The sequence below is a fragment of the Sander lucioperca genome, chromosome 12 (genome assembly GCF_008315115.2).
Source record: "Sander lucioperca isolate FBNREF2018 chromosome 12, SLUC_FBN_1.2, whole genome shotgun sequence".
Taxonomy (NCBI): domain Eukaryota; kingdom Metazoa; phylum Chordata; class Actinopteri; order Perciformes; family Percidae; genus Sander; species Sander lucioperca.
Window position 1 is genome coordinate 21,119,823 of NC_050184.1, and position 25,000 is coordinate 21,144,822.

The 25,000-nt window shown below is 43.8% G+C and overlaps 1 protein-coding gene across 1 annotated transcript in view; it reads right to left on the reverse strand.

The window, feature by feature from the left end:
• The window catches only part of cacna1fb (calcium channel, voltage-dependent, L type, alpha 1F subunit), a 102,485-nt gene extending 81,496 nt beyond the window's left edge, over positions 1-20,989 (reverse strand). The window contains exons 1-2 of the mRNA XM_036008089.1: positions 20,796-20,989; positions 597-853 (exon numbers count right to left, since the gene is read on the reverse strand). Coding sequence (XP_035863982.1) covers positions 597-853; positions 20,796-20,817 — 279 coding nt within the window. The 5' untranslated portion in view covers positions 20,818-20,989. The remainder of the gene's footprint in view (positions 1-596; positions 854-20,795) is intronic.
• Between the last annotated feature and the right edge of the window lie 4,011 nt (positions 20,990-25,000).

A 25,000-nucleotide genomic window follows, 5' to 3' on the forward strand; every position in this document is an offset into this window, starting at 1 on the left:
TCATCATCACCATCATCACCATCACCACCATCACCATCATCACCATCATCATCATCACCATCATCATCATCATCATCATCACCATCATCATCATCATCATCATCACCATCATCATCATCATCATCACCATCATCATCATCATCACCATCATCACCATCATCATCATCATCATCATCATCATCATCATCACCATCATCATCATCATCATCATCATCATCATCATCATCACCATCATCACCATCATCATCATCATCATCATCATCATCATCATTATTATCATTATCAGTTAAAGTTTCATGTTATCTCACCTGTTTCTTAGCGTGTTGTCTCCCCTGTTTCTTAGCGTGTTATCTCACCTGTTTCTTAGCGTGTTGTCTCTCCTGTTTCTTAGCGTGTTGTCTCACCTGTTTCTTAGTGTGTTGTCTCACCTGTTTCTTAGCGTGTTGTCTCCCCTGTTTCTTAGCGTGTTGTCTCACCTGTTTCTTAGCGTGTTATCTCACCTGTTTCTTAGCGTGTTGTCTCTCCTGTTTCTTAGCGTGTTGTCTCACCTGTTTCTTAGCGTGTTGTCTCTCCTGTTTCTTAGCATGTTGTCTCACCTGTTTCTTAGCGTGTTGTCCTCTCCTCCTCTGTGTCCCGGTCGAACTCGTTGTAGAGTAAAGCGTGTCGGTTCTCGTCATCCTCACTTCCCCTTCCTCTCCGTCCAGCTCTTCATCCCACTCGGGGTCCCTCTCCTCTCCTCCTCCTTCTCCTCCTTCTCCTCCTCCATCCCCCTCTCCTCCCTCTTCCTCTTCCTCACCCTCACCTCCTCCCTCCTCCCCATCCATTGCGTTGGTGTAGCCATTGCGACCAGCACCTGGAGGCAGACAAAGATCGAGAAAGAGAAGATGCGATTACTTTCAACCTACAGCTTCTAAATTGTATTTCATATTTCCTGAGCAATGCTGTAGCTGTAGTTGTCACTTTGAATGTAGTCTCGCATCCCCAGACCTTCCTTTACAGCGCTGTAAGTCTTCTGCAACACAGAATGAATTATGGTCTCATTGATTTTAAAATCGGCGATAAAGCTGGGGGTGTTTTAGGGCGTGGCTATGATGTGATTGCCAGTGAAAGTGTGTAACGTAACGTAGAGTGTAAAGGCTCCTCCTTCACTCCTCCCTCTTGCCTAAAATCGTCACATCCGCAACCAAGATGGCTGCGCTCGTAACGGCAAACTAGACGACTCAGCAGATCTCCACAAACCAATGGGTGACGTCACACATGCTCTGTCCATTAATATTATAAAGTCTATGGCGCCAACACAAAGAAAGAGGAAGGGGACAGACATCCAGCTGAAAAAAAAGCGTGATCCGGCGGAAGTGGAACGTAGTGGATATAGACTAAATTACTTTGAGTGTAAAATCGGTTGTTGTTGATCTAGAAGTAGATTGTACGTTCATTTAGAAATATGTTATGCTCCAAAGAGTGGTATGGTTTGGTTACTAAAAGGTTTCTAGGTGACAGGGAACATTGTACTGCAACATACACACTTTTACTTCAGTTATATTTTGAATGCAGGACTTTTGCTTGGAGTGGATTGTTTTCACAGTGTGGTATTAACGTTAGTATTTTAACTGCAGTAAAAGGATTGGAATACTTCAGAGGAAGTCTCTTTCAGTGTTCAGGTAGCTTGCATAGACATATATATAATGGACCAGCAGATCCCGTGTCTCTGGACGGAGACCAGTGAAGGATATTAGAAGCTCTTTTCCGGTGATGGCTGAGCGTTACTGAGCAGCCTCCAACTGAGCTTGAAGACGTAGATGTGACGTGAGCAACCTGTCTGAAAGTTGGAAGTCTTCTGGTAGCTGTGCCAAGAGAAATCTCAATCATTCCCAATCTAGCAGAGACGGAGAGCGTAGGTATATGTAAGGAGATAACATAGACACAGGCTAATTATTGATCACTAAAATGCTAGTTAACATTAGTAATTAAACTTAAACAGCTAATGGAAGTCCAAACTGCCTGAGAGCTTCTCCTGTACTATACGGTAATTCCTCTACTATGAGACAGTAAGTCTCGTGGTTATGACCCAATCGTTAGCCTATTTTTATAAAAACGTCTGCTACGGAGCCATAACGTGAGGTACAAGGTAATGGAGCCTTTTATACATTGTCGTGTTTCTTTAGAAATAAACAACGGACAAATAGAGTCTTTAAACTCTTCAGATGTAAAGTTATTCTCTGTCAAAGTGACGTCAATATGAATAGCAGTCAATAGGATGCTAACGGGAGGTGATGGCTTGGTAGCATCAAAATGGCGCCATAGGAGCTATGCATTGTGGGGAGAGGCTTACCCCCTTGGTTAGGACGGAAGTGCAAAGAGTGGTTGCTATGGAGACAAACTTTCTCTCGTCTCGTCTCATTGATGTTGAGTTCTGTTGACAGTTGAGTTGAGTTCCGTTGCTCTGATTGGTTGTAGGTCTATCCAATGAGTGCAGAGGCATTTTCTTTCCTGGTTCAGTTGAAACATGCCCCATAATCACAGCAAAATAGAGCTCAACAGTCCCGCCCACAGCGGGTTCCGGAAGTAAAAATATAATGCAATTTCTCCATTGACAAATTGGAGTATAAGCCATAAAATGGTAACCGTCGATGGTAGACTTAAAACCAGCTACGACATGACTCAGCGATTGTATATGCTCATATAGACGCCACAAATCATGGGGCACTAACCTTGTTTTGAGATAAATGTCTTTTATTCGCGATGTCTTGGAAGTACTTAATTACCCACAATCCTGAACAATTCCACAATCCCACAGTGATGCCTCTGATTGGTGGAACTCATGCTGGTGAGGAGGGGGGGGGGGTGTCAGTACCCGATCTCTGCTGCCTGCACGATCCGTCGCGAGGATTTACGACACTGCACAAATCACGATTGGTTCCACGCTTCTGAGGTTAGCCTCCTCCGGGAAGCTAACGTTAGTTTAGCTAACAGCTAATTCGGCTAACAGCTAGCTGACAGCTTGATTCAGTCTAAAATAACGTTAACTCAAACTTAAAACTGGGTAAAGCCGTCTACAGCTGACGTAACAGCCGTTATATATGTTAACGGTTATTTTCAGGTTTTATTTTGAGGGTCTTTTAAAGTCATTACATGCTGTCTCAGCTAGCGGTTAGCCGAATTAGCTGTTAGCTAAACTAACGTCCTTTGTTCAATGGTGCGTGCTGGTTTATGGGATGAGTAGCTAACTTTTTGGGATTTTCTGTTCGTTTTTTTACTCAAAATGATACGTTGTATGCTTATGAGTTACGTCCTGTCTGGTTAGCCTAAGGCACGGTCTAAAACTCTTTATATACGGATTTTTCAGACGTCAATGGGAGAAATGATGGGAAATTTACTTCCTGAACCCAAGGTCTCTCGGACGAGGGGCGGGACCACTTTTTTTCGGCTCTGTCTCCGGAAGTGTTTTTCCCCATTCAATTGTTTCATTGACGTATCAAAAATTGCTTATATAAAGAGTTTTAAGTCTGTAACCATGACAACTAGCTATGAGATGAATAGACCTCAACAGTCCCGCCCCTCGTTCGAGAGACCTTGGGTTCCTGAAGTAAAATTCCCATTCATTTTTCCCATAGACGTCTGGAAAAATCCGTAAATAAAGAGTTTTAGACCGTGCCTTAGGCTAACCAGATGGGACGTAACTCATACGCATACAACGTATCATTTTGAGTGAAAAAACGAACAGAAAATTCAAAAAAAGTCAAAGGTACAACACTGTGTACATATCGTCATCTCAGAGCGAAGGAACTACTCATCCCATAAACCACCACGCACCACTGAACAAAGGAAGCTAACGTTAGTTTAGCTAACAGCTAATTCGGCTAACCGCTAGCTGAGACAGCATGTAATAACTTTAAAAGACCCTCAAAATAAACCTGAAAATAACCGTTAACATATATAACGGCTGTTACGTCAGCTGTAGACAGCTTTACCCAGTGTTAAGTTTGAGTTAACGTTATTTTAGACTGAATTAAGAGCGGTCAGCTAGCGGTTAGCCGAATTAGCTGTTAGCTAAACTAACGTTAGCTTCCCGGTGGAGGCTAACGTCAGAAGCATGGAACTGATCGTGATTCGTGCAGTGTCGTAAATCCTCGTGACGGACAAGGGAGTAAGCTTCTCCTCGGACCGCGAACCTCCTATGGCGCCATTTTAATGCTACAAAGTCATCAAAATGGCGCCATAGGAGATTCGAGCTCTGAAGCGAAGCTTACCCCCTTGACTTCAATGGTAGAAGAAGTCGCGGGTACGGTAAACATTTCTATGGTAACAGCAAGTTGGACCAATCAGAGACGTTGCTGTTGCGCTTAGGATTGTGGGTAGTGTAGTTTTTCTCCATTAAATCGCAGATAAAACATGTTTTTCTTAAAACAAGGTTGATTTCATACGGACTTCTAGCTTCTACAACCACGTAGACATTATGGGATGGTTTAGACATTATGGGATGGTTGAGACATTATGGGATGGTTTAGACGTTATGGGATGGTTTAGACCAGTGGTTCCCAACCTGGGGTCCGGGGACCCCTAAGGGGGGCAGCAAAGATCACATGGGGGGGGCGCAAGTCTTTATCTGGTTTGAGGTTGAGGTAAAAAAAAAATATTTGCACATGTTAAACAAATTATGATATTACACTAGAATATATAATGTATATAAAAGTCTGTATAAAAACTATGTATTTTTGTTCTCGCTTAAACTTGTAGGCAGGCTACTTAGTAGGCCAAACCTCCGGGACCTCTTAACCTGGGACCCTGCTGTCATCAGGTCAGCTGCTAGCTGCTATCATCCTCGTTTTTCCTGCCGCCACGGCATCACTATTTTATGAACGAAACATGGCGGAGAAACGTATAAGTGCTGATAACTCCTCTGTATCAAAAAAGAAAGTTAGAGAAAGTTACCTCAACTTCGGTTTCGGAGGAGGGGGGCTCAGCTTTTCTTAGACATAAGTAGATATATAGTAGGTTTAGACGTTATGGGATGTTTGAGACATTATGGGATGTTTGAGACATTATGGGATGGTTGAGACATTATGGGATGGTTTAGACGTTATGGGATGGTTTAGACATTATGGGATGGTTGAGACGTTATGGGATGGTTGAGACGTTATGGGATGGTTGAGACGTTATGGGATGGTTGAGACATTATGGGATTGTTTAGACATGGGATGGTTTGGATGTTATGGGATGGTGTAGACATTATGGGATGGTTTAGACATTATGGGTTGGTTGAGACATTATGGGATGTTTGAGACATTATGGGATGGTTTAGAAATTATAGCTGATATTCTAAATCCTTATGGAGAAAATCAATGGGATTTTAACTTCCGGAGTCGGCTGTGGGTGGGACTGTGGAGGTCTATGGAGAAGTATCAGACTCATATTCTGACTAGAATCTGAGTATGACCACGTCAGGCTAGGATTGGAGTACTTCAGAGGAAGTCTCTTAGTAAGATTGCTGATTTGTGTTTTTTCTGCTTCACTTATTTCCTCGACTTCAAGTTTCCCATTAAGGTCAAAGAGGAGGAATGAGAATGACAGTAGAGAGAAACGAGAGGAGGAGAGATGTGACCGTTTCCAGAGGAAGTGAGAACAGAAAAATTGTAGTGAACAGCTGTGACCTAGATGTGTGTGTGTGTGTGTGTGTGTGTGTGTGTGTGTGTGTGTGTGTGTGTGTGTGTGTGTGTGTGTGTGTGTGTGTGTGTGAGTGATCTGGGCCGTGATTTATGTGTTAGTACCTGAGGACCATGAACACACACACACAGGCACACACACACACACACACACACACACACATAAACCCAGTGATGGACCGCACAGCGAGATTATGATGATGATCTCTTTTTGTCTCTCTCATTTAGTGATTTCCTAGATTTCTTGTTTCCCACAATGCCTTGCGGTTGTGTCCAGCTGTTTTTACATTTAGGTGTAGAGAGGTACTCAGTGAGATCAGTGGCCTCACTGACGATGCATTCAAAGTCAGTGGGAGGGCCTGAAATTACCACCCGACCACACGCCAAATTCAGGTGAATTTTGCCATTGGCTGTTCTCATCCATTAAAAAAATCAACGTGACATCATGACTTTGTGTAAACATACACGCCCACTTTCTTAAGCCAAGTGGCGTGTTAAATGTACGCAGTTTGAGCGCTGTATACAGCGGACGGGTTGGGTTTAGGAAACATGACACGCGGGACACAAAGGAAACGGTCTCCTGGGTGAAAGTCCTGTGTTTGACCCATCCTCCACCCCGACCAACCTCCCTATGCGGATTTTCGCCCTTTCATACTACTTGCGCGGCGCCATTGCAACCCTAAACAGCACTGTCCAAATTGCCAAAACTGAAGTCTACAAAACGGCCGCAAACTGATGCTGCTATACGTCCATTATTTTGACAGTCGGTGGTCAACGTGACATCATGACTTAGCGTAAACATACACGCCCACTTTCCAAGTGGCGTGTTATCCGTACGCATTTTGAGCTATCCGCGTGTATGTCTACGCTGTATACAGCAGACGTAAACATACACGCCTCTTGGCTTGTTATCGTGAGAAGAAAGCTACGGTTGGGTTTAGGAAATGTGACACGCGGGACCCGATCCCCGGTCTCCTGGGTGAAAGTCCTGTGTTTGACCCATCCTCCCCCCCGACCATCCTCCCTATGCATATTTTCGCCCTTTCATACTACTCACTACGGCGTCAATTCACACGCAATCACAAGGTAATGTAAGTCAATGGAGGCCAAACGGCGTTGATAAACACGCTAAAAAGCGATTATGCGTCTTGATAACACGGCAACAATGGCATACGAATTGGCATGTCGTACATACGTCATTTCATGAGATCAGTCTGCGAAAATATAGCTATGAAAAGTGAAGCATTGTATGTTTTGCTGTATGCACCCCATTGAAACACTGTGGACCGCGTAGGGATGAGGTCGGGGTGGACCGGTGAGTCATAAAACACAGCGCTTTCAAGCCTGGGAGTCCTACTGAAGTCCTACTTACGCAGAGCTTTCGCCGTAGTCTACGTAAGTGGCCTGAGATTTATACTTGTGCCGGTGTGTCTGCGTCATTGTAGTGCATCTCCTCTAGAGAATAGCAGAGCCGCTATGTATGTTTGTGTGTGGTAGAGCGAGTGAGAGAGTGAAATGATTGGCTTCGAAGCGAGTGCCGACTCCGGCGGTGGAGACGGAGAAACAAAGTGTCTCCCCTGTGCTTTCTGACCACGGTTGGAAAGCTTTGGCAGGTAACATTTCAGGCCCTATTTTAATGATGTAAGTGCACGGCGTGAAGCGCCTGGTGCAGGTGCGTTTAGGGCGTGTCCAAATCCACTTTTTGCTAGTTTGACGGCGGTAAAAAGGGTCCGTGTGCCGGGCGCATGGTTCTAAAGGGTTGTACTTAGTGTCTTCATTAATCAGAGGTGTGTTTTGGGCGTAACATGCAATCAACCAATCAGAGATCATCTCCCATTCCCTTTAAAAGCCAGGCGCGTTTGGACCTTGGAGCATTGCTATTATGATGGAGGATTTACACCGTAATATTTTTATTTTGTAATCTTCTGCATGTGTGTGTGCTGCTGTGCGTCCCTGTGTGTGTAACAAGCATAGTGTGCGCGCTGTGTACGAGCCTAGGAGCATTTTACTAATGCTCTGTTAAAATAACAATGAAATGCTGCGTTATTGACTTTAGACCAGGTTTTTGTTGGTCAATGGTGCCATCACTTCCCGCTGCCTCAAGATAGCAATACGCCCAGAATGCACCTGAACACACCTCACTGTAAGACCAGCACGCCCAGAATGCACCTGAACACACCTCCCTGTAAGACCAGCACGCCCAGAATGCACCTGAACACACCTCACTGTAAGACCAGCACGCCCAGAATGCACCTGAACACACCTCCCTGTAAGACCAGCACGCCCAGAATGCACCTGAACACACCTCCCTGTAAGACCAGCACGCCCAGAATGCACCTGAACACACCTCCCTGTAAGACCAGCACGCCCATGGGCCACAGATGGGTTCAGGTGTATTTGTTATTTAAACGACGTGGGCGCTGGACGGGAAACTGACAACTGCGTCGGACTTAAACTAGGAAAGACAGTTGCGTCGGGCTTTGCGCTGCGCTGGTTGCAGGATAGGGCCCTTCATGTTGTTTACAAAGGAGAACCCAGAAATGTTCGGCGTAGGGTAAGTATCTCCACGTAACGCAGGAGGTGCAGCTCACATGACTCAGGGTCACGTTGTTTGTTCCTGTGGAGGAGCTGCTTCACCCGCAGGACGACAAGAACCGACTAATTATCCCCGAATTATCCCGAGTCAACTCACATCCTCATGACAATGAGTTGAGACAGTGTGTGTGTGTGTGTGTGTGTGTGTGTGTGTGTGTGTGTGTGTGTGTGTGTGTGTGTGTGTGTGTTTGTAAAGCAGGGCATCCCATCACTTGCACACAACCCTGCATCCGCCTTGTTAACTTTCTACTTTTCACTGCCTTGTCTGTGTGTGTGTGTGTGTGTGTGTGTGTGTGTGTTTGTAAAGCACTCGCACACAACCCTGCATCCGCCTTGTTAACTTTCTACTTTTCACTGCCTTGTCTGTGTGTGTGTATGTGTGTCATTGCGTGTGTGTCTGTGTGTGTGTGTGTGTGTGTCTGTGTGTGTGTGTGTGTGTGTGTGTGTGTGTGTGTGTGTGTGTGTGTGTGTCACGCTGCCCTGCAGCCTGGTCCAGCTGGAAGGTCATCAGTTCATTTAGTGAATGTTGGGGCAGTGTTTCTTCCTCTTCACTGCTCAGATCGCACACTCACAGCAGCAGCACTTTTAAACACTGAAGCCCGATCAATACGTCATCATCCCTTTGAATATTATCGTCTGATATCAGCTGTGCAGAAGTTAAAGGGTTACATTTAGGACTAAAATGGCCAACAAGTCCTCCAGTGATGCGAATTTGCGACAGTTTTCAATAAAAGTTGTGTATATTCACGCCAGCTCATCTACCATGTTGGTGGGACAGTTTGAATTTAGCTGCTGAAGAGAGAGAGGAAGTGGTGGGTGGTGATGGAGCAGTGGATATGACCCGTGCCTTTGGTGTGGGAGACCCGGGTTCGATTCCCACTGAGTCCTTGAGCAAGACACTAGCTGCTCCAGAGGCGTGTGGCCTCTGACATATATAGAAATTATAAGTCGCTTTGGATGAAAGAGTCAGCTAAATGACATGTTAACTAATGAATATTAAACAATTAATTAACGTAAGTGACGGAAATGTAGTGTGAGTGGACGAGAGAGCTGTCGGACCAGAGGAGAGTTAGCGTTTAGCGGTAAAGACATCGAATGATTGTACAGCAGCTAGAGTCTGCAGTTTGCGCACAAATAAATGCTGCAGCTCCTCAAAACCACTGGAGATATCCAGTCTTGTTTCCCCGGCTGCTGAGTGGATTGACGGGGATTAAAATTAGCTCCAACCCTGTCTCCCCCCGAAGCAGGAAAAGCTACTGTAAGCTATTTAATGGGTTTCCTTTTAGCGAAATACTCAGTGAATTTAATTCCCTCTGGAAGCCAGTGTAGCATATCTCTAGGGCTTTTACTGTGAAAGGTAAGAACGGAAAGAAAGTCTGGTAAACGCATAGACTGTATATAAGAATGGACCACCAGATCCCGTGTCTCTGGACGGAGACCAGTGAAGGATATTAGAAGATCTTTCCCGGTGATGGCTGAGCGTTACTGAGCAGCCTCCAACTGAGCTTGAAGACGTAGATGTGACGTGAGCAACCTGTCTGAAAGTTGGAAGTCTTCTGGTAGCTGTGCCAAGAGAAATCTCAATCATTCCCAATCTAGCAGAGACGGAGAGCGTAGGTATATGTAAGGAGATAACATAGACACAGGCTAATTATTGATCACTAAAATGATAGTTAACATTAGTAATTAAACTTAAACAGCTAATGGAAGTCCAAACTGCCTGAGAGCTTCTCCTGTACTATACGGTAATTGCCATAACGTGAGGTACAAGGTAATGGAGCCTTTTATACATTGTCGTGTTTCTTTAGAAATAAACAATGGACAAATAGAGTCTTTAAACTCTTAAGATGTAAAGTTATTCTCTGTCAAAGTGACATCAAAATGAATGGCAGTCAATGGGATGCTAACGGGAAGTAATGGCTTGGTAGCATCAAAATGGCGCCATAGGAGCTACGCGTTGTGGAGAGAGGCTCACCCCCTTGGGTAAACGCTGCCTTTCAGATGGTTGAAAGGAGTAATAAAGTTTGCCGTCTTTACAGTCTGTGGTTTGGACAGCAGCCTCCGTTTTGTTGTATGATGATCCTCATCAATAAACTACACAACGTGATTGGTTGATGTCTTTATTCGCGTCGCGAAAGCTCAGAAAAATCAACCTCATTCTGAAAAAAAATGCTAAGAATCAACTCAAAAAATTACACAATGTAGTAGTTATTAGTAGATTTATTTCACACTATTATTATCCCTTGTGTTGTCTTCCCGTCGACCATGCAATTTTTTTTTTTTCTCAGTCAAAATTAAAATGGGTTTTTTCAACGTTTGGTCATCTTTTTCAACACTTTTAACCAAGTTTATTTGTCACTACTTCCGATGTTTTTTTGTCACTTTTTTGTTGTTTTTTGTATTTTTTTCCCCATGTTTAAGAAGCTTTTCCCGACATTTTTGTCACTTTTTTCAACGTTCTTTAATCATTTTTTTTTTCCAATGCTATAAAATTGAATAAAACACCCCAAATTCAATAAAAGTATTGGACTGATCATTTATTTAACTTGTGAAGAACGTTGTAGTGAACCATCCAAGTTACCTTTTTTTGAAAACTCGTAAAATAAGGACGTTTGGACAGTGGCTGTCAGCGTCTGATGTGACGAAAAAGGCGTCTTTCGGCGTGTTTGTATAACGCATTTAGCAAGTAGTGTGTAAGGGCGAATTTCCGCGTAACGAGGTTGGTTGGGGGGGTGGATTGGTCAAACACAGGACTTTCACCCAGGAGAGCGGGGTTCACATCCCGCTTGCCACGCTTGCTATAGTCGCTTTTTTCTTTCCTCCCGCGTGTCACAGAACCGTACGCCCACCCACGACCCTTTCCTAAACATAACTGCGTCACAAGGGACGGCAATAGTCCCGACCAAGCGCGTTCACTTATAGCGCTAAAGGGACGGCAATAGTCCCGACCAAGCGCGTTTACTTATAGCGCTAAAGGGACGGCAATAGTCCCGACCAAGCGCGTTTACTATAGCGCTAAAGGGACGGCAGTAGCCACGACCAAGCGCGTTTACTTATAGCGCTAAAGGGACGGCAATAGTCCCGACCAAGCGCGTTTACTTATAGCACTAAAGGGACGGCAATAGCCCCGACCAAGCGCGTTTACTATAGCGCTAAAGGGACGGCAATAGTCCCGACCAAGCGTGTTTACCTCAAGCGCTAAAGGGACGGCAGTAGCCACGACCAAGCGCGTTTACTTATAGCGCTAAAGGGACGGCAATAGTCCCGACCAAACGCGTTTACTTATAGCGCTAAAGGGACGGCAATAGTCCCGACCAAGCGCGTTTACTATAGCGCTAAAGGGACGGCAATAGTCCCGACCAAGCGTGTTTACCTCAAGCGCTAAAGGGACGGCAGTAGCCACGACCAAGCGCGTTTACTATAGCGCTAAAGGGACGGCAATAGTCCCGACCAAGCATGTTTACCTCAAGCGCTAAAGGGACGGCAGTAGCCACGACCAAGCGCGTTTACTTATAGCGCTAAAGGGACGGCAATAGCCCCGACCAAGCGCGTTTACTGTAGCGCTAAAGGGACGGCAATAGTCCCGACCAAGCGTGTTTACTTATAGCACTAAAGGGACGGCAATAGCCACGACCAAGCGCGTTTACTGTAGCGCTAAAGGGACGGCAATAGTCCCGACCAAGCGTGTTTACTTATAGCGCTAAAGGGACGGCAGTAGTCCCGACCAAGCGCGTTTACTTATAGCGCTAAAGGACACTTTTAGCGTCAATAAGAACGACAAAGGCACCTGACCAAGCGTCCATATTTTACGAGATGAGTGTGAGAACGTGTTGAATTTTTGCGGTTCACACGTACGGACCACGGATCAGCTATAGTCCGTTGCACCACCAGTTCAAGGACACCCATCCATCTGAGTCCACTGCTAGACCTTTCTAAATTCACTTTATCCTTTTCACAACGTCCGTGTGTGATTATTGTCTTCTGAGGAATCAATGAAAAAAAACATGTGATCAGTTGAAATAAAGGACTTCCTCTCTGTAGTACCTCACATTGAAAAGGTTTCTCTGAGGTTCAGATAAAGTTAAAATAAGACCACAGTTTCAAGGATGGGACAAAAGAGGGGATTAACTGCTGCCACGGTAACCGATGATGTCACGTGTGTTAATGCTCATTTTCCATGACAACGTTATCAGAAGGTCCGCGGGGGCCATCTTAATTCAGCGAAGCAGGAAAGTCTGATCCTCACGTCAGGATCAGGAGGATTAAACTCAAGAGTTGTTCTCTAAATAATTAAGGTTGTGACCTTTGACCTCAGTCAGGACGGAGTTAACAGCCTCCATCTAATAGGGACAGAGGCATGTACCTGCTGACTGGGAGACAACAACAAATAAGCTCTTATTTTGATAGTCCTGTCAGTTATGGTTTTAGTAGTCTCGCTTTGCCAGACCTTCCTCCACAGCGCTGTGAAGGAGGGTCTGGCTAGTCCACACGGCATTACAGGATGGGAAAAAAACGTGCTCTGGTTTATTGGCATTTCTTTAAAGTGCCCATATTATGAAAAAAATCACTTTTTCTGAGATTTGGGGAGTTATTTTGTGTCTCTGGCGCTTCCACACACATACATACTTGGAAAAAAACCATCCATGCTGTTTAGAGTGAGATACGGTTTCTGAATGTGTCCTGCCTTCAGTCTCTGGGTGAGCTGGTCAAAATCTGCACGGCTTTCTACGTCACTAGCCGAGACGAGGGGGCTAACCATAGCATGCTAGCTTGTTCTGAATGGCAAACCACTGCTACAACACACACTAGTTCACCCTAATCTACAAAAGAACTACTTCCATGTCCCTGTTCTGCAGGTATTCCACACAAAGTTGGAAGTGCGCCCTCATCTAGAAGAAGTCTCCCGGCTAATCCTGCCTTATACTACTGAAGTTGGAGAAACAGCTAGCTAGCTCATGTAGTCCTTACCTAGCTACTGATCATGTGATCTTACCTAGCTACTGAGCATGTGGTCTTACCTAGCTACTGAGCATGTGATCTTACCTAGCTACTGAGCATGTGCGACTGCCAACAAAGATGTTCCAGCAGTGAGAGGTCTCACTCTGTAGCTAAAACAGAGACCTGAACACAGGGTGAAAAGAGGAGCTGCAGCAATGTGCAGTACAACAAAAATATGGTGTTTTTAGAAAATTAAACCATGTAAACCTATTCTGATATAACCTCTAAATATAATTATGAACCTGAAAATGAGCATAATATGGCCACTATAACCCTCTGAGCCAGAGATCTTCAACAGGGGGTCCGGGACCCCTAGGGGATCCTCAGAGTCACTGCAGGGGGGGGGCACCAAATTATTTTCAATTTTTGAAAGTTTTTTTCAAAAAAATTAAAATGTCTAAACATAATTCCAACATATTATTAGCAAATATAAATCCCCACTGATGATAGGCTTGCTGGCCTATAGGTTAAGTAGTCACTAAGCTAGCCACCCACAGATACAGTTAATCCTGAGGATTCACTGGGCCACATGTATGTTTAACATTAAAAGATGATTTATAAAATCATGCCAACAATTATTATTTTAATAGCTTAGTTTATGCACTATAAAGGTATGTATAAAGGCTTGAGGCCATCCTACACATTATTGTAGGCCCACTTTAATATGCAACTTCATTTTATAAAATGTATGTAGTAGGGGGTCCCTGCTCCGTCTCTCTTTCAGTTAGAGGGGTCCGGGGTTCTTGGCTCAAAAAACGTTGAAGACCCCCGCTCTGAGCCCTAAAGTATTTTTGACAACCTCTGGTCCGTCTGATTTTATTTTCTAAAAAAGCTTGTAAAACATCAACCCTGTTGTCCAAAGTCAAGCTATGAACTAGAGCTGAAGATCATTGCCCGAACCCAATAGCACCCGGCGGGTTCGGTCTTAATTTCTATAATTTTACACGGGCCGGGCTTGGGCTCGTGCTCTGGGTTGCGCGGTAAATGAGCGGTCAGGTGATGCGTTTCGATTAGCGTGTAAATGGATGCTGAGGAGGTGAAACGGAGGCTGGCCTCTGGAGGACTTATTTTATTTCTTTGTTCCAACTTCCAAGTTGCCGATAGCCTCCGTTAGTCACGAATACATGATGTTAAAAAATGTATAAATTACTCGTTCTTGACAAAAGGCAAAAGAGCTGTGTGTGTGTGTGTGTGTGCACATTTGAATAATGTTGGGGGCTTTTAAAAAGCTGTCAATCAAAATGTACTTGCCGGGCTCGGGCGTTGTCGGGCCGAACTGTTAAGTCTCTGTTACAGCTCTACTATGAACACCATTTTTTTCAGGACAAACTGGGCTATAACAATATTTGTGCTGCAGTGAGGTCACTTGACTGTAAAAAAAAAAGGTTGCAGGACCTTAAAGACAAATAAATAAATAAAATGGAAATTTAATCTCACAGATATGTATTGATATCACACACACAGCAACAAAAGCGAAGCCAATCTCCTGTCTAAAATAGTTCTCATATATATTAGGAGTGAAACTGTGAATAAATAAACATTATAACTTACACAGTGGACAAAAATATATACATTTTTTCAAAAAAAGTCCAGACACTGTTGCCCCCGTGACATTCACTTATGCCAATACTCAATAATAATGTCATATATGTTGATATCACACACAGCTTGTGCCAGCTACGCAAGCATTTGTGTTGTCTAAAACAATTCAGTATATTTGTTGTACATTACGTACGTTACTCAAGTGGGGACGAACAGCGGTCTCCTGGGTCAAAGTCCTGTGTTTATTTAGTCTCACACAGCCACAGCGCTGCGGAGGAAGGTCTGGCTACACCACAGATGCATTCTGGGATAGGAGAAAAAAACTCTCTGGGATGTTTGCATGTCTTTAAACCAATCACATTCGTCTTGGGTGGCGCTAAACTCCCGACGCAGCGCCTTATGCACAATATAATTGCCCTGTCACTGCAAGTGTCTCATGCTTATACATTCCTTAGTATATTCATGTGGATTTGTTATTTAGTTGCTTTAGTGTATTTTCTTTTATTGTCCATATTATTCATGTGAATTTGTTTGTTTTTTATTTGTTATTTGATCATCCTGTTTATGATGTATGTGTATGTTGTGTGTGATGTCTTTAAGATACTGGGACCTTGAATTTCCCCTTGGGGATCAATAAAGTATCTATCTATCTATCTATCTATCTATCTATCTATCTATCTATCTATCTATCAGTGTATCTCCGTGTGCACTTCGTCCACAGCAATCCCACCAATCAGTCCCATTTACAAAGTTTAGGGCATCTAAACATATTCTTTGTAAATCTTTACAATCATTCCCTGGCAGGCATGCCTTGTTGCACGATCCAAATGTTCTTCAAAACTTGACATTTTCAGCGTATAACGTTGCTCAGAGGTTCCGGTTAATGTTGCTCGATGCGACCGGAGTTTAAAGTTAACTCAAAGAAAGCAGAAAGTGAGGGACATCCGACGGAACTATCCCGTAAATGTACGGTCGTCCATATAGACTAGTGTTTGTTTGATCCATCCATTCATACTCAGGGCCCTATCTTGCACCTGGCGCAGCGCAAACACCTTCGCAATTGTCAATTTCCCGTCCAGCACCCGCGTCGTTTAAATGGCAAATGCACCTGCGCCCATCTGCGGCCCATGGGCGTGCTGGTCTTACAGGGAGGTGTGTTCAGGTGCATTCTGGGCGTGCTGGTCTTACAGGGAGGTGTGTTCAGGTGCATTCTGGGCGTGCTGGTCTTACAGGGAGGTGTGTTCAGGTGCATTCTGGGCGTGCTGTTCTTACAGGGAGGTGTGTTCAGGTGCATTCTGGGCGTGCTGGTCTTACAGGGAGGTGTGTTCAGGTGCATTCTGGGCGTGCTGGTCTTACAGGGAGGTGTGTTCAGGTGCATTCTGGGCGTGCTGGTCTTACAGGGAGGTGTGTTCAGGTGCATTCTGGGCGTGCTGGTCTTACAGGGAGGTGTGTTCAGGTGCATTCTGGGCGTGCTGTTCTTACAGGGAGGTGTGTTCAGGTGCATTCTGGGCGTATTGCTATCTTGAGGCAGCGGGAAGTGATGGCACCATTGACCAACAAAAACCTGGTCTAAAGTCAATAACGCAGCATTTCATTGTTATTTTAACAGAGCATTAGTAAAATGCTCCTAGGCTCGTGCACAGCACACGCACACTATGCTTGTTACACACACAGGGACGCACAGCAGCACACACACATGCAGAAGATTGCAAATAAAAATATTACGGTGCAAATCCTCCATCATAATAGCAATGCTCCAAGGTCCAAACACACCTGGCTTTTAAAGGGAATGGGAGATGATCTCTGATTGGTTGATTGCATGTTACGCCCAAAATACACCTCTGATTAATGAAGACACTAAGTACAACCCTTTAGAACCATGCGCAAAAGTGGATTTGTGCACGCCCTAAACGCACCTGCACCAGGCGCTTCACGCCGTGCACTCAGATCGTTAAAATAGGGCCCTCAGACTACTTTGTTCAGAAATGGATTTGTCATGTGTCAATAACAGCCTGTCCTCATCCAGAAAACAACCGTATGGGTCGATTATGCAAGCAGCTCATAACCCACGTATACGTATTTGTTAGGCGGCGACCTCTTGCGGCTGTAGTCATGTTGCAAGAGCAAACGACGAAGTGAGGTGACAACTTATACCTTAAGAGCCCCAAATTTTGCATAAAGAGGAAGGTTGGGGTGGTAGTTGATAGAGAATGACTTCTTATTTGCACTTACGTCATTTTAGTAGTTGAAAAAGCTTTGTCCATTATTTTTTACAGGCTATGGTGATAACAAATTCCACCCAACGTCAAGGGTTATGTAAAACAGCAACATGTTTCCTTCAGGGCAGTTTGTAAAAGACCTTTAATACTATTCAAAGAAGGGAGTAGTTCTTCTACGGTAATGATGTTGTGCAGCTCATTCCATGCCCAGGGTGCATACAAAGACAGTTAAATTAATCTGATTTGTAAAGCTGGTGCTGTGGTTGCTAGGCTGAAAGATAAAAGCAGGTAGGTTACCATTTATGAAAGACTTGAAGGTTAAGAGGCCTGCGACTACATGTCTGTGCTTTAACACGCAGTCCGCTGAGCGATGAATCCGCACTCCAGCACAAAAAAATGAAATATTGTAAATGTAGGAGAGCAAAGGATGACCGTATTATTTATATTATCTTTTTATTTTACTATTTTACTTACACATATGTACATGAGCATATGTATGTATGTATGTATGTATGTATGTGTATACATGTATATATGTATGTGTCTGTGTATATTTATGTGTGTGTATACAGGTATATATGTATGTGTCTGTGTATATATTTATGTATGTGTATACAGGTATATATGTATGTGTCTGTGTATATATTTATGTATGTGTATACATGTGTATATGTACAGTATGTGCCTGTATATTTATTTATGTATGTGTATACATGTATATATGTATGTACTTCTACATACTGCTACTTCTGCTACTTGGGCGGAGTGATTTGCTCGCAGCACCTGAGGAGCAGAGAGTAGCAGTGCTTCGCCTTCTGAGAATATAGTTCCCAGTATGTTTACGGTTAGAAGATGGCTGTGTGTCATGTGACCTTGTTATTTGTACACGCTGTGACTCTACAAATCACAACATGTAAATAGGAACATGTTGGCGTTATTTTGTCACTTATTGGGAGCAGTAGGCTAGATGGAGCAGGTTACCTCCAGGATCTGTGCTAAGCTAGGTTAGATGGAGCCAGTTACCTCCAGAATCTGTGCTAAGCTAGGCTAGATGGAGCCGGTTACCTCCAGGATCTGTGCTAAGCTAGGCTAGATGGAGCCAGTTACCTCCAGGATCTGTGCTAAGCTAGGCTAGCGGTGGGTGCGTCAGACAGAGTTACAACACGCACGGAGATGAGAAGGGTATGTATGGACTTATGTAACTCTGGGGGATACGGGGAATAAGACAAAGTCCCAATAAGTCGGCGTGTTCCTTTAAGCTGCTACAGACCTCCGTTGTCTCAGCGGTAGTTGGTGGTTCAGTTACCCGAGAATAGGTGACTGTGAGCTGGGTACAGAGCACCGCGAGCTGACGGTTGTTTCGGCGGACATTACGGTTACATTTTGTCCACAAAATATGACGTTTTGCTGTGACGAACGTTAAGATTAGGCACCAAAACCACAAGTTAAGATTAGGAAAAGGATGGTGGTTTGGATTGAAACACTCCTAAGGAACACGCATTTCCTGGGTGAAAGTCTTTAGTTTTCCCCGGGAAGTGAACTCCGCTCTCTCCTGTATGTTTCACAACGTTAACGACGTGTTTAAAGCCGCGACTTTAGACTTTAGATATAAGGACGTGTTTCCTGCCTCCACTAGGGGGCGCTAACTTATGAAAGGCTCCCTTGTTGTTTTGGTCTTAGTCGACTAAGATTACTTCAGTCGATAAGTCATTTTTTTTATGATTTATTTCCATCTCTGGTAAACACAAGATTTAAAGTGGTAATTTGGCCGCCCAGATAGCTCAGTTGGTAGAGCGCGCGCCCATATATAGAGGTTTACTCCTCGATGCAGCGGCCGCGTGTTCGACTCTGACCTGCAACCCTTTTCTGCATGTCATTCCCCCCTCTCTCTCCCCTTTCATGTTTTCAGCTGTCCTGTCAAAAATAAATCAATAAAGTGGTAATTTTACATGATTCTTTGTGGAGAAACTACAGATTAAATCAGCTCAACAATTAGTCGTGTTGGTCCGCTAAGAATTTCTTTAATCAGGGATATCGAAGCCTCCAGTGGACAGATGTTGTATCTGCTCCTTGTGCATAAATGTATGTTCATTCTGATGCTTCTGGAATGTTAATATCAAATAAAATCAGGGATGCACCAAATTCAGCTTTGGATTCGACTGAATATTGAGCTTTTTCTGCTGAACCTTAGAATTTTTTCCCAGTGAACCGAACCCTACGCTCGCACTCCACGCGCTACGCTGGTCGACGTAATGACGGCGCCGTTGATTACGGGAAGGTGTTTACGTAGGTGGAGCGTTTAATGCAGCAGGCTGTGAGAAAGTGGAAATGGAACTGGTAAGCAGAAAAAGTGATGTTTGGCAGAACTTTCAGTCAAAAGAAGACCATTCAAGTCCAGCTACATGTTCAATCTACAATGCTGATTAGTCTGGTGGTGGCGAGGACCCTAAACTATACACAACATCACCGCTGTTACAACATCTGGTATGAAACATCCGGAGGAATACGATTTGTGCATGAAGGAATCTACAGACAGCAGCCAAAATGCAGCAACTTCAGGTACGGCAAAGGAAGGACAGTCAATGTTAAAAACGACGACCATTACCAGCTTTGGCCTACACCGAACAAACAATGGGCCTCAGATCACCCACGAGCCAAAGCCATTCATGCAGCAATTGGGAAAATGATAGATCGGTTTCGGATTCGGCAGAATCTTAACCGGTGGATTTGGTATTCAGCAGAACCCCAAAAATCTGGATTCGGTGCATCCCTAAATAAAATAAACTTCACCTGAACACTGAAACGCAGCTGATTATTCACAGAGATTCATCAGGTGGAGAGAAAAGGTCGGCTGTATATTCTCTGTAAAGACTTCAGCATCTCTTCTTTATGTAATTACAACTGAATAAACTAAATGTTTACAGGGATAGCACCTCTGTTGTCTCTGCTATAGCTCTGATCTGAGGATAAGTTTAAGTCCGGGATGCTTTGTGGACAGAATAAGAAGTCACGGTCGGACTGCACGGGAGATCAAATATACATTTATACACATATCACCCATACACTGTCACTGTTAAATTGATACTGCATACTGCAGTATAGAGGTGGATGAATAATGTCTTTGTCAGGTATTTTTGTTTTGTTTTGTTTGTTTTGTCAATGTATATGTCACCATTATGTGTACCTTTTAAAGGTCCTATGACATGCTGCTTTTTGGATGCTTTTATATAGACCTTAGTGGTCCCCTAATACTGTATCTGAAGTCTCTTTTATATAGACCTTAGTGGTCCTCTAATACTGTATCTGAAGTCTCTTTTATATAGACCTTAGTGGTCCCCTAATACTGTATCTGAAGTCTCTTTATATAGACCTTAGTGGTCCCCTAATACTGTATCTGAAGTCTCTTTTATATAGACCTTAGTGGTCCCCTAATACTGTATCTGAAGACTCTTTATATAGACCTTAGTGGTCCCCTAATACTGTATATTAATACTTCATATTAATGTTAAAAAAACCTCATTAAGTGAAATCTCCATGCCATGGGACCTTATATTTATAGTGAATGAGTGCTGTATTAGTTAGTCATGTCACCTGCATATAGGGTCTACAGATGAAAAGTAGTTATTTTTACTAATTCTGGCATATTTACATGGTGTTTTTTAAACAACAATGTTCATAAATATGCATGGTCCCTATCATATAACGCAATAAAAACAAATAAAAATCAAATAAATCCTCACATTGTTCTGCTGTGGATACAAACAGGGTCAGTTCTTACTTTTGTGCCTCTCCTCGTACATCTCCGCTGCGTTTCCCCTCTCAGCTCCAAACACCGACAATCATCTTTTTTAATCGATCGGCGCAGTTTGATCAGTTTCCTGTCGGTTTTAAATCCTCATCGGATCCTCAAATCAACAGACAACTTCACCGCATTTCAACCGAGAGGAAAAGATACAAGGATTAAAAAAAAAAAAAAAACAGGTCACAAATTAATCCACTTCTTCGTCTTCTTTTTCTTTTCTTCCACTTTGTTCTGTTTCTGCTGCAGCTGCCGATCGATTCATCGACTCATCGATTCACATCCAGACAGAGAACAACAAACGGGAAGAGAGACAAAACATCCAGAGGAAACTGAGGAGACAAATTCAGCTTCATTTTCAGCTTCGCTTCACTAATCTGACTCCGTTCATCTCTCTCTCTCTCTCTCTCTCTATGTCTCTCTCTCTCTCTCTATGTCTCTCTCTCGCTCTCTCATCTCTCTCTCTCTATGTAGCTCTCTCTCTCTCTCTCTCTCTCTCTCTATGTAGCTCTCTCTCTGTCTCTCTCTCTCTCTATGTCTCTCTCTCGCTCTCTCATCTCTCTCTCTCTATGTAGCTCTCTCTCTCTCTCTCTCTCTTTCCATCTCTCTCTCTCCCTCTATGTAGCTCTCTCTCTCTCTCTCTCTCTCTCTCTCTCTCTCTCTCTATGTCTCTCTCTCGCTCTCTCATCTCTCTCTCTCTCTCTCTCCATCTCTCTCTCTCTGTCTCTCTCTCTCTCTCTATGTAGCTCTCTCTCTCTCTCTCTCTATGTAGCTCTCTCTCTCTCCATCTCTCTCTCTCTCTCTCTATGTCTCTCTCTCTCTCTCTCTCTCTCTATGTCGCTCTCTCTCTTTCTCTACATTGCTCTTTCTCTCTACCTCGCTCTCTCGCTCCCGCTCCCTTTCTCTCTCTCTCCCTCTCTCTCTCCGTCTCTCTCTCTCTCTCACTCTCTCTCTCCCTCTCTCTCTCTCTCTCTCTCTCTCTCTCTCTCTCTCTCTCTGTCTCTCTCTCTCTTTCTCATTTGGGGATTAAATAGAAAAAGCTCAGTGTATTAAAGGGGAGGCAGCTGGAGAATTAAAGGCGCAGAGAGAATCAAAGCCAGCAGCTTTTATTAATAAAGCCAGCTCTAAATGAAGTGAAATATCCCCCTGATGTAACGACGATGAGAAAAGAAAAAGATGGAGCGTTCATTTACAGCTCTGAGTTTCTCTGTGGGGACTATTAAAAGCGATTAAATCCCAGTGTAGTATTTTTTTCCCCCTCTGATTTCTTTCTGTGGTTTTCTCTCGACACGACCTGAATGAAGAAGCTTATTCAAACATAATTAATATTTACAAACTGGATATATATGTTTTGCACATGAACACAGTTTTTTAAATGAAATAATTGAACTATTAATATAAAAACAACAAAGAAATCATATGTGTGTGCTACCTGTCTGTGTGTATGTTTGTCTGTCTGTGTCTGTCTGTGTGCGTGTGTGTGTGTGTGTGTGTGTGTGTGTGTGTGTGTGTGTCACTGTGTGTTTGTGTGTGTGTGTGTGTGTGTGTGTGTGTGTGTGTGTGTGTGTGTGTGTGTCTGTATATGTGTGTGAGAACAACCATCACTTACTATTCTCTGCTCCCATCAATCTATATTCATGTAAAGCACTTTGTCACTTAGTGCTGAATAAATAAAGTTAGCTATTATTATTATTATTATTATCCTATTTATTTAGATGAATTACATCATCAAGAACTGCAGAACACAGTTTCTGTTTCTGAAGGGTGAAAAGAGGAGATGAAGAGGAAAGAGGAAGAGGGAGGAGAAGGGAAGAAAAAGGTCAGATCTTGACTTTGGTTTGAAATAGAACCTGAATACTTCATCACCCAACAGATTAAACTGGAATAGAGTGTGTGTGTGTGTGTGTGTGTGTGTGTGTGTGTGTGTGTGTACGGGCGTGCGTGCGTGCATGCGTGTCTGTCTGTGTGTGTGTGTGTGTCTGTCTGTCTGTGTGTGTCTGTGTGTGTGTGTGTGTGTGTGTGTGTGTGTGTGTGTGTGTGTCTGTGTGTGTGTGTGTGTGTGTGTGTGTGTGTGTGTGTGTGTGTGTGTATGTCTGTCTTTGTGTGTGTGTGTGTGTGTGTGTGTGTGTGTGTGTGTGTGTCTGTGTGTGTCCTAAGTGAAGGTCGGTGTTTCATCATCAGAGTCTCTGAGCTTTTTTTGTATTATTTGTGGTTGTATCAGCGCTGTAGAGGAAGGTCTGGCTTCACCACAGATGCATTCTGGGAAAGGAGAAAAAAACGCTCTGCGTTGTTTGCATATCTTTAAACCAATCACAATCATCTTGGGCGGCGCTAAGCTCCGGACGCAGCGACGGTGGCTCTGCTAAATAGTCTCAGGAAGGAACTTGTTTTGGTGAAACATGTTCAACGCAACAAAACATTAACATCGCTAGCTAACATTAGCAGCCATGCTAGACACATATAAACCAAGGGGGTAAGCGTCTGTCACCAACCCGTAGCTCCTATGGCGCCATTTTGATGCTAACAAGCCATCACCCGCCATTAGCATCCCATTGACTCCCATTCATTTTGACGTCACTTTGACAGAGAATAACTTTACATCTGAAGAGTTTAAAGACTCTATTTGTCCATTGTTTATTTCTAAAGAAACACGACAATGTATAAAAGGCTCCATTACCTTGTACCTCACGTTATGGCTCCGTAGCAGACGTTTTTATAAAAATAGGCTAACGATTGGGTCATAACCACGAGACTTACTGTCTCATAGTAGAGGAATTACCGTATAGTACAGGAGAAGCTCTCAGGCAGTTTGGACTTCCATTAGCTGTTTAAGTTTAATTACTAATGTTAACTATCATTTTAGTGATCAATAATTAGCCTGTGTCTATGTTATCTCCTTACATATACCTACGCTCTCCGTCTCTGCTAGATTGGGAATGATTGAGATTTCTCTTGGCACAGCTACCAGAAGACTTCCAACTTTCAGACAGGTTGCTCACGTCACATCTACGTCTTCAAGCTCAGTTGGAGGCTGCTCAGTAACGCTCAGCCATCACCGGGAAAGAGCTTCTAATATCCTTCACTGGTCTCCATCCAGAGACACGGGATGTTGGTCCATTATATATGTCTATGATATAAACCAGTGTCAAAAGCTAACATTAGCATCCATGTTAGACACATATACACAGAGTCACTAGCTAACATTAGCAGCCATGTTAGACACATATAAACAATGTCACTAGCTAACATTAGCAGCCATGTTAGACACATATAAACAATGTTACTAGCTAACATTAGCAGCCATGTTAGACACATATAAACAATGTCACTAGCTAACATTAGCAGCCATGTTAGACACATATAAACAATGTTACTAGCTAACATTAGCAGCCATGTTAGACACATATAAACAGTGTCACTAGCTAACATTAGCAGCCGTGTTAGAGAGAAGACACACCAGCCCGATAATCGGGCGTCGGGCCGTCTGGCGAGGTCGGTGACTCGAGTCTGTTCGGGGTGTCCCGTGCCGTCGGCCATCCGAGGAGCCATCGGCCTTCATTTGGGCCGACCCAACATGTTCAGTCGGGGACAGGGCAGTCGGGACTCACCCGGAAATGGGGAGCGGATGAGCCGCTCAAAATCTGGCGAAAATCTTTTAAACTGACCTTTGTCAATCTGAAATGAAGACAGATTCAACTACAGAACTATTTTGGTACAATATGAGATCGTATTCTGAACGAGCCGCCATGACAGCCTGGCTGTGAATTTCCGGAGAAAAAAGAACCATGTGACACGTTTGTCCAATCAGCTGCCGGTTTTCATTTTCTGGGAAATAATCAGACTGTTAATTGAAACAATACAGAGCAGCGCCCCCTGCTGCTATGGAGACGTATTACGTTTCGCGCACGCGCAGAGCGTACGCTCAAGTCGGCGTCGCCTCAGTGTGTTCTGAGGAATTTTTTGGACCTCGGGACCCGACTGATCAGTTCGACTGACTTTTCTGCCGACGGTCGGCCGTCTGGTTGGTGTGTCAGGGCCCTTAGACACATATAAACAATGTTACTAGCTAACATTAGCAGCCATGTTAGACACATATAAACAATGTTACTAGCTAACATTAGCAGCCATGTTAGACACATATAAACAGTGTTACTAGCTAACATTAGCAGCCGTGTTAGACACAT